At 43.0% G+C, this 12,984-nt stretch overlaps 1 protein-coding gene and 1 long non-coding RNA gene across 7 annotated transcripts in view; one reads left to right on the top strand and one right to left on the bottom strand.

Moving 5' to 3' along the window:
* LRFN2 (leucine rich repeat and fibronectin type III domain containing 2) overlaps positions 1 to 12,984 on the bottom strand; it is a 371,749-nt gene that overhangs the window by 81,563 nt on the left and 277,202 nt on the right. For all 3 annotated transcript variants that reach the window (XM_077341800.1, XM_077341791.1, XM_077341807.1), the window contains one exon: positions 9,408 to 10,800. In XM_077341800.1, coding sequence (XP_077197915.1) covers positions 9,408 to 10,780 — 1,373 coding nt within the window. In that variant the 5' untranslated portion in view covers positions 10,781 to 10,800. The remainder of the gene's footprint in view (positions 1 to 9,407; positions 10,801 to 12,984) is intronic.
* LOC143839595 (uncharacterized) overlaps positions 1 to 12,984 on the top strand; it is a 113,400-nt gene that overhangs the window by 73,776 nt on the left and 26,640 nt on the right. For all 4 annotated transcript variants that reach the window (XR_013231779.1, XR_013231778.1, XR_013231776.1 and 1 more), the window contains exons 2-3: positions 6,032 to 6,171; positions 10,282 to 10,334. This is a non-coding gene — a long non-coding RNA (uncharacterized LOC143839595). The remainder of the gene's footprint in view (positions 1 to 6,031; positions 6,172 to 10,281; positions 10,335 to 12,984) is intronic.

Genomic DNA, 12,984 nt, shown 5'->3' with positions numbered 1-12,984 from the left:
AAGTAGAGACATGAAATACATTACAGGCTCTTCATCAGTAAACCTTAATAAAAGTGCGGCTGTGAGTAAGCACGGCTGCCAATTGATGATGCGGCGGGCAGGCTGGCAAGGCATAATGATCCTCACTGAACTCAGTGGGCATACCATTTGAGGCACACACATTGGCAGGGGTGAGCCCTGTGGTGCGTATTTAAGGTGCCATGTGCAAGGGCCCAGCCTCTCCGCCACCAGTCGTTACTGGGACAGCCTCCCACCCTCCCACCCCAGTTATGTGGTTGTTTACTGGTTGTAATTGTTATCATTTCTGTCACAGCAGCTTAAAGGGGGCACGAGAAAAGAGCCTGTGGTTTCAGGGCTTCAGTTTGTGTATTTGAGCCCTAATTCTTGTGCCAGGCCAACCCTCCGGCTGTGGTAGAGGTGGGCAGCAGGCTTATGCGTGGCTGCCCAGAGCCCTGTAGCTTACTTCCTACTGCAGCTTGCCTCCTGTTGCTCTTTGCCCTCCTGGGAAGTGCCAGAAGAAGGACGAGGATGAGGATGAGGACGAGGACGACAAAGGGGGCAGGACACTTTAAGTAGGCTCTCTGAATTCCCAGATTAGTGAAGGAAATAAACATAGTGAGGGAATAAATATATCAAACTCAGAGATTAACATTTTCTGCAAGAATTAAGCCCAAACAAATGGAGACTATATAAACTAAGCTTGTTATTTCAGTTTGGTCCTTGCATCTGTCCAACAACTTTAAAAGGCTGTATGGTAATTTGCTGCTCATCCTTGACCTATATGGATGAACTGATAGCTTCCATTTCAGTGAATCTGAATAAGTGTGCATGCACACAAAAACTTATACCTTGAATAAAATTTAGTGGGTCTCCACAGTGCCACTGGACTCAAGCTTTTTTCTGCTGCTTCTGACCAACTTGGCTGTCCTCCTGAATTTACCCATTGTAAAGATTTAAGTAAGCTAAACAACTCTGCAGTAATTTAAATGTCCTTATGGTTTGGAGCATTTTTATACTGTAAAGATTATACTCCCTGAGCTATAAAATATATATGAGAAGTATAAACCTTGTGAAATATTTTTTGTACATTTTCAGGGTGTGAATCCAGCTAGAATGCTACAGTAATCCTTAATTTGTAGACTTCCTTTTATCACCCTTAACAAGAAATATAGCAAAATAAAATGTTTAAATCTATCATAAATCCAATAATTTCAGAATTATTTCACTTATACACATTTTAGGAGAAGAATCATTGTTATTTTGTTCCTACATCAATACAGAAAGCTAGGTCATAAGGTCCTGTATCTTGGATTTTGAGCTCTTTGGGCACAAAGGAAGATATTGATAACATTGCTGGATAGGCTATAAACCCAATATATTAATCAATAAACATTCCAAATTGTTGAATTTTAGTAGGTTTGGAACTTTATTCTAGATTGATAGTGTCATATAAAAACTTTCCAGAAATCATTTTCAATGTCCCTTCAGCTGCTGCCTTCCTGGTAAATGGGTTGGATTACGGGATGGAAAATATATCCAGGGTTCACTGTTATTAGACATGGGGCGGGGGGGGGGGGAGAATCCTGAATGTAGTCTTTCACTGTCTTTGATAGTTGTAGTTCAGATCTGCAGGCTGCTTATGACCACACTTTTCTCAGCCAGCCACACCAGTAGACTCCATAATGATTTCTGTATTGCAAAGGAGCATGACAGCACATTTCCAATGTGCATCTCCCCCTGCAAATTATCATACACCAGCAGCAAGTGGGCAAGCACTATATGCATGCCATGCCTGTTACATGATATGGACCCCTCAGATCACAACAGAAAACTCCAGAGAGAATTCCTATTGGGGAGAAATTAAAAGCTTGTAGGCTACCTACCCATAGTGTCAGTGGAGGGCTTTTAAAATCTCCAATCACTATTCCCTCAAGCACATAGAAGGCTTTTAAATGCATACATCAGGACATATGCTCCTGGGAACAAATGCAGTTGAATTCTGGTACAAATTAAGTGCTGCTTGGGCCTATTGTGGAAATTTCTCTGAACCAAGATGATATTTGCAGAGTTATATTCCTGGCCTAATTCTGCTTCTTTAGAATGTTGTAGGATTTCTGCTTTGCCAGATGTATAATCAAATAATACATGCAGGAATTCCAGAGAAACCTGCAGACTGAACTCTGCTGCCATTTATCCTAATAACAGCAGCACAAGTGGTTCCAGTAGATGAGATTCACATTCTGATAGTCATCTAAGCTCCATGCAGCTAATAGGACTGATGGGAAACCTTTCTGATTATTTCCTGGGTCTACTAATTTTCAACCCTGAGAATCCCTTCATGCTGCTTGGCAATGACCCTGAGAAGACAGCAGCAAACTCATTGTCCTATGTAATTTGTACAAACATAAAATCAATTTCCTCATATGCAGAAAAGTGGTCTTTCCACCCCTTCCCCAATTTGTATTTTAAAAGGCTTCCAAGTGTACACAACAGAGAGGATGAGGCATTTTGCATTTGTGCACAGAGCAGAACGAGCTGCCCTGTATCCTGACAAAGGTCCTTAGGGCTATTGTCTGAGGAGGTGTGCAGGCAATTTTGTTTTCCCTAGACTGAAAGAGCACATGGTGAATGGCTACATGTCCTGAGTAGCCTTTCAGTCAACAAGCTGTCGGGACTTCTACACACAGCTCACAGTGTGCAACTCAACAAACTCATCCCTGGAAATTAGGGCCGGGGATGCTGTGGTCCTTTGCCCTCTGAAATAAACAGAGGCACAAGGCACTGATTTGTTGAAGTAGTACATTTCCAAGCTGCAAGGAATTGCCAAGAAGAGTCCATAAAAGTGGTCCTCTGTCTCCTCCATGTAGGTTTTTGCCACATGGTGTTGTGCAACAACCTTCCCTTGGTGAGCATCCAGAGACTTCAGTGATAGGAGGCTGTTCCTCCACAGAGCATCATTCCTTCAGCGGCGAGGAATGTTTGAGAAAGAAGGCTGTGGATGCTATAGATGCTATATAGCATACTGGGGTATGGAGAGAACAAATCTTGCTGCACTGTTAATGTGTAGATGGAGGATAAGTAAAGCTGCCAAATAGACTGCTAACTGTGTTTGGAGTCAGAAGGTGCTGCCAAGTAGTCATGAAAGGCTGGCTAGATCAGCCTACTCTTAAGTGCTTTAGGATAATGGTCATCCATTTAAATAAACAAATCAAATGAGGACTTGAGTCCTTATTTGGAGAAACTGCTGGAGATCATCTGTGCGCCATCTGTGCCCAGTTCACTGTAAGCATGTTTAGTAATATTTGCAGGAAAATATTATTGAAGGAAATTCAAAAATCCATTGTTTGAATCAGCTCTTGATCCTTCATACCTCTTAGGCAATTTCATACGTATTATCCAGCAGCTATTATAGGACACACCACAGAGTCTGCAGGGCAGCAAAACAGTGCATTGCTAAATTTACAGCATGACCACCAATCATGGCTGGGTGCACACACATACACACACATATTAGGCCATTCCTCCGCCCTTATTAGAAGCATGGCTGGTCTTATCCCCCACACAAAGCTGACAAAAGTTGCCAAATGTCCCATACCAGCTAGAAGCAAAGGGAGTTGTGTTACTGTAGTACTTCTGTCTCATTCCTGCCCTAAATATTATTGCTTTACTAAAGCTCAAAGACATCTCTCACTGGTGGTAGTCAAATCAGGGGCTAAGAACTCTCAGGCCCAAGGTCACCCAGCTGGCTGCAAGTGGAGGATTGGGGTTCTCCACATTAGAGTTTGCCACTCTTAACCACAACTCCATGCTATAGTATAGACTGTGCTTACAAACCCCATTGTGCCACTGTGCTGTAACATCTCACCAGTTATTTAAGGAGAAAACTTGTATGGAATCTGTAGCCTAACCCACCTCATGTTGATTCAGAACATATGTCCATCTGCCCAAGTTATATTTACCCTGCTGTCATCAGTTAACAAAGGTATTGGGTTCAGCCAACTTCTCCAACCCTGCTTAAAGCAAACAACAACAGATCCTCTGAACTGAACTAGGGCTTTCAATATACAAAACATATGCTGAGCATTGTCTTCTTTCCATCTCTGCATTTCATTCATCTTTTTGCTGTTTGTGACAAGTGACTCAACCCATTTAAGAATACGTGCTTATTATTTCACAATGCAAAGTTAGGGCATGGAAATTATTGGTATGGTGACTCATTTTGTGAACATTCTAAGATGTGTGGACATTGTAGCTGGCCATATATTGGAAAGCATTTTAAAAGTGGGTCCAGTGTGGAGAAAGTGAACTGCAAAATCTCATAATATCAGAGGAAGTTACATTGTGATCATTTCTGCATGGAAGTGGCCAAGGTGCACTGCCTCCTGGTTATAGGTCCACGCCCACTTACCATGCGGTTTCCATCTTCCTGACAGGAATCTCCTCTCACTTTATCCCCCAGTCTCGTCCCAGGTTTTTGCTTCATGGCAAGTCAGAGGGTTGAGCGGGAGTCAGAACTACCTTCTCCCCATTTTGTGTGAAGTGGCACTTCACAATCACTGTGAAGTGGCATCAGCCACGAATCACCTTTCAATGCTGTATTCTTGTGTCCTAGCAGCCCCTTACCCACCCCCAAATATAGGGGGGGAAATTTACAAAAAAAAATCAAGATCTGCATAGCAACGGAGAGCCACGACAACATATAATGATTTAAAGTTAGCCAAGCATTATTTTCATGTCTTCCCCCCTTCTTTGCAAGGGAACTTGATTTGTGAGCAGTGCAGCGAGGCAAAGGAGAAACTTGCCATTTTTCCTTGGCTCCACAGCATGGTTCCAAATGGAGCAGCACAGCTGGGTGAAGGAAAAAGCAGTAGGGAAGATGGCAGGGAATGGCACAAGCTTTGCTGGTGCGAGCAATGCAGAAGGGCGAGGGGGAAATGTGGCAGGGCACCTCACTGCTTTTCCTCAGCTCTGCAGCATGGTTCCAGATGGAGCAGCACAGCTGGGTGAAGGAAAAAGCAGTAGGGAAGATGGCAGGGAATGGCACAAGCTTTGCTGGTGCGAGCAATGCAGAAGGGCGAGGGGGAAATGTGGCAGGGCACCTCACTGCTTTTCCTCAGCTCTGCAGCATGGTTCCAGATGGAGCAGCACAGCTGGGTGAAGGAAAAAGCAGTAGGGAAGATGGCAGGGAATGGCACAAGCTTTGCTGGTGCGAGCAATGCAGAAGGGCGAGGGGGAAATGTGGCAGGGCACCTCACTGCTTTTCCTCAGCTCTGCAGCATGGTTCCAGATGGAGCAGCACAGCTGGGTGAAGGAAAAAGCAGTAGGGAAGATGGCAGGGAATGGCACAAGCTTTGCTGGTGCGAGCAATGCAGAAGGGCGAGGGGGAAATGTGGCAGGGCACCTCACTGCTTTTCCTCAGCTCTGCAGCATGGTTCCAGATGGAGCAGCACAGCTGGGTGAAGGAAAAAGCAGTAGGGAAGATGGCAGGGAATGGCACAAGCTTTGCTGGTGCGAGCAATGCAGAAGGGCGAGGGGGAAATGTGGCAGGGCACCTCACTGCTTTTCCTCAGCTCTGCAGCATGGTTCCAGATGGAGCAGCAAAGCAGGGTGAAGGAAAAAGCGGTGAGGCAACCTGCCTTGCCACCTTGGCTCCCTCCCATAGGGCCAGGCTACAATTCCTAAAAAAAGAAAGAATGAAAGTACGCATCTGTCTCCCTTGGTTATGGTCACCCCGCCATCTAAGCATGAGTCAAGCAATGTATACATGAAGTGGACTGGGTATAATTTCTGGAACTGCATAATAATGCAGTTCCAGCCTTTTTGTGTTCCAAAAGGCAAAATGATATGACGCTAGAAGATGAGCCCCTCAGGTCGGAAGGTGTCCAATATGCTACTGGGGATGAGTAGACGACTAGTACAAGTAGCGCCAGAATGAATGAAGTGACTGGGCCAAAGCCGAAAAGACGCTCAGTTGTGGAGGGAACTGGAAGTGAAAAGACAGTCTGATGCTATAAAGATTTTTATTCCATAGGAACCTGGAACATCAGATCCATGAATCAAGGCCAGCTGGACGTAGTCAAACAAGAGATGACAAGATTGAACATCGACATTTTAGGAATCAGTGAACTAAAATGGACAGGAATGGGTGAATTTAAGTCAGATGACCATCAGGTATACTACTGTGGGCAAGAATCTCTCAGAATAAATGGAGTAGCCTTCATAATCAATAAGAGTACAAAATGAAGCAGGGCACAGGCTGGTAGAATTTTCTCATGAGAATACAATGGTCATAGCAAACAGTCTTTCCCAACAACCCAAGAGACGACTCTACACATGAACATAACCAGATGGTCAACACAGACATCAGATTGACTGTGTGCTCTGCAGCCAAAGATGGAGAAGTTCTATCCAGTCAGTAAAAACAAGACCAGGAGCTGATTGTGGTTGAGATCATCAGCTTCTTGTTGCAAAATTTAGGCTTAAATTGAAGAAAGTAGGGAAAAACACTAGGCCACTCAGATATGACTAAATCATATCCCTGACGAATATACATTAGAGGTGACAAATAGATTTAAGTAATTAGATCTGATAGACCAAGGGCCTGAAGAACTATGGATGGAGGTTCGCAACATTGTACAAAAGGTAGCAACTAAAACCAATCCAAAGAAAAAGAAATGCAAGAAAGCAAAATGGCTGTCTGAGGAAGCTTTACAAATAGCTGAGGAGAGAAGGGAAGTGAAAGGCAAGGGAGAAACAAAGATACACCCAATTGAATGCTGAATTCCAGAGAATAGCTAGAAGAGATAAGAATGCCTTCTTAAATGAACAGTGCAAGCAAATAGAAGAAAACAATAGAATGGGGAGGACCAAAGATCTTTTCAAGAAATTTGGAGATATGAAGAGAATTTCATGCAAAGATGGGTATGATAAAGGACCAAAATGGTAGGGACCTCACAGAAGCAGATTTTTAAAAGGTGGCAAAATAATACAGAGGAACTATACAAGAGCGAGCTTAACATCCCTGATAACCACGATGGGGTAGTTACTGACCTGGAGCCAGACATCCTGGAATGTGAAGTCATATGGGCCTTAGGAAATCTGAGCAACAATAAAACTAGTGGGGGTGACAGCATTCCAGTTGAACTATTGAAAATCTTAAAAGACGATGCAGTAAAAGTGCTACACTCAATATGCCAGCAAATTTGGAAAACTCAACAATGGCCACATGATTGGAAAAGGTCAGTTTACATTCCAATCCCAAAGAAGGGCAATTCCAAAGAATGTTCAAACTACCGCACCATTGCACTAATTTATCATGCTAGCCAAGTTATGCTCAAAATCCTACAAGCTAGGCTCCAGCAATATGGGGACCGTGAACTTCCAGAAGTACAGGCAGGATTTCGAAGAGGCAGAGGAACTAGAGATCAGATTGCCAACATACGCTGGATCATGGAGAAAGCTAGAGAGTTCCAGAAAAACATCTACTTCTGCTTCATTGACTATGCTAAAGCCTTTGATTGTATGGAGCAGAACAAATTGTGGCAAGTTCTTAAAGAGATGGGAATACCAGAGCATCCTATTTGTATCTTGAGAAACCTATATGCAGGTCAAGAAGCAACAGTGAGACCGCACACTGTTCAAAATTGGTTCATAATTGAGAAAGGAGTTCGACAAGGCTGTACACTGTTGCCTTGCCTATTTAACTTGTATGCGGAGCACATCATGAGAAAGGTGGAGTTAGATGAGTCACAAATTGGGATCAAGATTGCAGGGAGAAATATCAACAACCTCAGATATGCAGATGATACCACTCTAATGGCAGAAACTGAAGAGGAACTAAAGAGCCTGTTGATGTGGCTGAAGGAGGAAAGTGCAAAAGTTGGCTTGAAACTCAACATCAAGAAAACAAAGATCATGGCATCCGGCCCTCCCAATTCCTGGCAAATAGATGGGAAAGAAATGGAGGTAATGACAGATTTTATTTTCCTGGGCTCCAAGATCACTGCAGATGGGGACTGCAGCAAAGAAATTAAAAGACACTTGCTCCTGGGGAAGAAAGCTATGGCAAATCTAGACAGCATCCTAAAAAGCAGAGACATCACCCTGCCAATGAAAGTGTGTTTAGTCAAGGCTATGGTCTTCCCAGTTGCAATGTATGGCTGTGAAAGTTGGACCATAAGGAAGGCCAAGCATCACAGAATTGAGGCTTTTGAACTCTGGTGCTGGAGAAGACTCTTGCGAGTCCCTTGGACTGCAAGGCGAACAAATTGGTCCGTCCTAGAGGAGATCAGCCCTGCGTGCTCCTTAGAAGGCCAGATCTTGAAGATGAAACTCAAATACTTTGGCCACCTCTTGCGAAGGAAGGACTCCCTGGAGCAGAGCCTAATGCTGGGAGCGATTGAGGGCAAAAGAAGAAGGGGATGACAGAGAATGAGGTGGCTGGATGGAGTCACTGAAGCAGTAGGTGCAAACATAAATGGACTTCGGGGAATGGTAGAGGACAGGAAGGCCTGGAGGATCATTGTCCATGGGGTCGTGATGAGTCGGACACGACTTCGCACCTATATGCACACACACACACAAACACACACACACACACACACACACACACACACATATACAAGGTTGCTTCTGCAGCAGAGCTCCAGGGAGCTTGCTTACTTGCCAACCCTGCAGAAACAGGCTTTTAAAATGTCCTTTGAAAAAAACAGCGAGAGGAGGAGGATGCAAGTGACTCTTGGAGGGGAAAGGGACAGCCCGAGTTTTCCCTTCCCGACATCCCTGCTATGACTTGCTGTGCATTGTTTCCCGCAATAAGAAAGGGACTGTGGATTTATCCACGTTCCCTTATCACAGGGCAATGGGCAGGCAGAGTCGTGCCAGCCCCGGGAAAGCCATGGGAAGGAGGCAATATCATCAGGAAGTATGCATAAACCCCATGAACAAAGAGAGGGTGAGCCAAGGAAAATGATTTGTGCAGAAATGGTCTGTGATAGATTTTCTACAAAATACTTGTGTGAACTGGAGCAACATGAAGCAGGTTCAGACTCTTAAGAATCCAAACACAGCTAGCTGTAGCAAGACAAGGATAGAACCTCTAATTCAGCTGCAGGACGTTTCGTTTGTAGACATGCAGATTGTAAATATGCAGATTAGCATAGACCAAAGATTAAAACAGAAATTCCTGCACAGAGAGTAATATAAGCAGTTCAAATGCATGTACTGCAATCTCTCTTCCTTCATAATGGCTGTTACCCTTTGGTCAAGAATGGAGAATAGTTATCCATCACTTCTTGCCTTCTATGACTAAATTTTCAGAAGGAAGCTGAAGGCAGAACCCATTAAATTAAATCATCTTCCACCACACCATTTCTCTTCAGAAGAGAGAAGATGACTGTCACACTTACCTGTAAATGAGAACTTCATCATCAGAGCAATTATATTGCAGCTGGTACATTTTAACCCTCGGAGCTGACTTGCTCACCGTCCATTTGACCAAAGCCGAAGTAGTTGTCACCTCCGAGACCAAGACAGCCCTTTCTGGTGGCCCCTTAGTCTCCCCTCGATTAGACTTGCTGGAACTGGTGATGTCAGAAAGTCTTGATTTGGGTGGGGCTGCCCGACCTGTACCATTAGTGAGATGAGGAAGCTGGACAATTGACAACTCAATTGTTGCAGTAGACTCTCCAGCAGCATTGGCTGCTATACAGGTGAACGTTCCATAATCCTTGGATGTTGTAATCAAAATTTCTAAGGTGCCATTGTCATAGACAGCTGTCCTTGAAGAGTTCCCAATAAGCCGGTCATCAGGAGCCACCCAGTGAATGACTGGAGATGGATCACCAATGGCTTTGCATTTTAAAGTGGCCGTTTGTCCTTCTAATACTAGTAATTTATGAGTATGTTGGGTAATCAGAGGGGGCTCACAAATGAACTCCTCTTCCCTGACATACCAAAAGTACCTCCCTTTTAAGCCTGCAGGAGAAGCACAAGTTTCCATGTCATCATCTCTGTCTAGACGCCGTAGCCAGAGTAGTTCACAGTTACAATGCAAAGGGTTTCCTCCAAAGCTCAGAGACAGAGGTGGGGCAAATGGTGTTGAGGTTAATGGAGATATTTGGGATCTGGCAAATATGGGATCCGGAGGAAGCTTCTGAAGTCTGTTGGAGGTCAGATCCAGTCTTGCCAGTTTCTGAAGGTCTGCAAATGTTCCCTCTGTAATATAATCTATCAAATTATGGTCCAAACTAATCTGATGCAAATTTACCATCTTCCTTATAGATTCCCAAGGGATGCTTCTAAGGTTATTGTAGGAAAGATCCAGATCTTCCAAGGTGAGCAAGAAGTCTTCAAAAGCCTCATCTGAAATACTGCTCAGTTGGTTGTTGTTCAAAATCAAGTGCTGAAGGTTGATTAGACCTTTCAAAATATCCTCACCAATGTTGGGTAGCCTGTTACTGTCCAAGTGCAAAGACCGTAGACTTTCTAAGTCAGCAAAAGCATAGGACTGAATGTAACTAATAGTATTCCTAGACAAAGTGAGGTCAACAAGGCCAGTCATATTGGCAAAGTCCTGTCTGCTAATGTTAATAATGAAGTTGCCTCCAAGTCGGAGTTCAACAGTCCTCCTGTCTATGTCTGGTGGTACAAAAAGGAGGCCTTTAGAGGGGCAAAGAGTCCCTAATGATTCAGACAGGTTCTGGCAGACACAGTATTTTGGACAAGCATTGACCACAACAGCCACTCCAAACACCAGGATGCCACAGAGCAATTTTTCCATGGTAAATCACACAATGGGACCTGTAAGAAAATGGGAAAAAAATCACATATCAGTCAAAAAATTCCAGTCAGGACTTTTAAGCCAACACTCTCATTTTAAAAAGACAGCAATATATATATATATATATATATATATATATATATATATATATATATATTTTCCTTTTGGGGAAAAATTTCTGCATTTCTAAGTAACAGATGCTAAATGAACCTAAACAGGTATAGCAATATGTACTATTATTTCTAGGTAGCAATTTATCAGATGTTGTTGCTAGTGATTTGAACATTAAAAGGATGAGAACTACTGTTCATTGAAAGCTTGTATTTTAATGTATACTGAAAGCTGCTGTTTGTTTGCACAGCAACTTTATAGGTCTGAAAATGAAATGTTAGCTGTCCAGGCAAAGATAAATCATTTCCATAGAGCTATGGTCTTCATTTGTCCTGCCCTTAGGAAAACTTTTCCACATACCTACACATATTTCACTTCCAGGTGTTATACTACGGCTGGTTTTTGCAGAAGAGCCCTGCATGTCATAGAGAATTTAAAGCCAGCTGTGTCTTACAAATTTAGGGTGAATACAGTGAAGATAAAGGGTATGAAGGCACATCTTTTGTCCTGAAAACAAATGTCTTGGAAAACAGTGAATATACATTCAGCCCAGTTTCACCTCACTTCCTAGAGTGCATTCAATATTCTGTTTTAGCGGCACATTGCATAGATATATCTATTAATAGATATATTTTTACAAGATGTCATTTAAGTACACCTGTCCATAGATACCAATCTTCCTCTTGCAGAACCCTGGCAAGAATTCAAGGAATCCCATTGTTCCTAGGAACACTATCTGAGAACCAGAGCTGTAGAGTTAAGGTCTGAATACACACTACTGAATGGCTAGCAAGAAGAATAGTGATACAACTTGCTAAATATCCTGAAAGGGCCAACAAACAGAAGAGCCAATCACTGATAAATCAGATCCCTGTTCATAACTGGCAAATAGGATTTGAGGTAAACTGGCTGGGTGCTCCAGCATCTCTTCTCAGGAGGCAGCCCAAATAGGCCATACAATGTACACAAAACACTGCTTAACTGCATCTCTTGGAGGTTACTGCGTCTTTACTTCCTGCCCTAGCTATACCACTTCCTTACCATACTATGCACATGAACGCAAGTAATATCATTTATTTTAAAAAAGCGGAACTATAGACTTGTTCCTGCTAGAAAAAGGAGTCCGCAAGGTGGGATTTCCTGCAACTTAGCAGCTTGAGTAACCCTGCTATTCAACACATTTTTTTTCTCATCCCAGTGCAACTTTAATAGGAGGTGTATGCATTTGATGTTTCATTTCCAGTTGAAACCATATATTTTGTCCAGTAATAATAACATCCTTCTGATTAATGGTGTGGAATTCTTCAGGTCAAAAGTGATGATCTGGAGCATACATATAAACAGCGACTCTGACACAATTATGACCTTGTAATCATATGAATAATATACAGATGGATTAAAAATGTGCCGCTGACCCTTTCAACCATAGTAACAAAAGATGGTTAAGCCACAGTTTGTTTAACAGAGAAGGAAAAGGAATATTTATATCTGGGAAGTATTTTTTTAAAATATTTATAGCTTGCCTTTCTCCCAACAGGGTCCAGAATAGGATATAGAACCAGTATTTGAACCTCATGCTCTTTCTTATAGGTTGTGAGGAACAAACTTTGACGTATTATTAGAATGGGAAGCTTTTTCTGCATTTGGTGCAGTTTGGTGTAGTGGTAAAGGGCAATGGGTGGCCTCTAATCTGAAGAGCCAGCTGGGTAACTTTGGACCAGTCACAGTACTCAGACCACTCTCAGACCCACCTACTTCATAGGGTGTCTGTTGTGGGGAGAGTAAGGGTAGGCAATTATAACCCACTTTGAAATGGATAGCAAAAGGGTACCTAAAAAAAAAAAACAGCTCTTCCTCTCTAGAACCTAGAACTCTGTGGAAGCATGAAGTCCTTCCTGTCTAGCTCTCTGGGTTGCTGAGATTTTTAAAAAATATTTTCCCCCAAATATACAATGCTAGATCTATACTGTCAACTCCCACTGGACTATTTAGCTCAAAGGTTTCCCCCCTTTTCTTCCTTTTTATAGTTCCTCAATGATGGCAATGGAATCGATAGACTAAGGCCACAAGGAATGCCAGGGGACAAATTCAAG

Source organism: Paroedura picta, chromosome 1 (genome assembly GCF_049243985.1).
Source record: "Paroedura picta isolate Pp20150507F chromosome 1, Ppicta_v3.0, whole genome shotgun sequence".
Lineage (NCBI taxonomy): Eukaryota > Metazoa > Chordata > Lepidosauria > Squamata > Gekkonidae > Paroedura > Paroedura picta.
The sequence above is the reverse complement of the archived record's forward strand: the minus strand, read 5'-3'. Positions and strand labels throughout refer to the sequence as shown.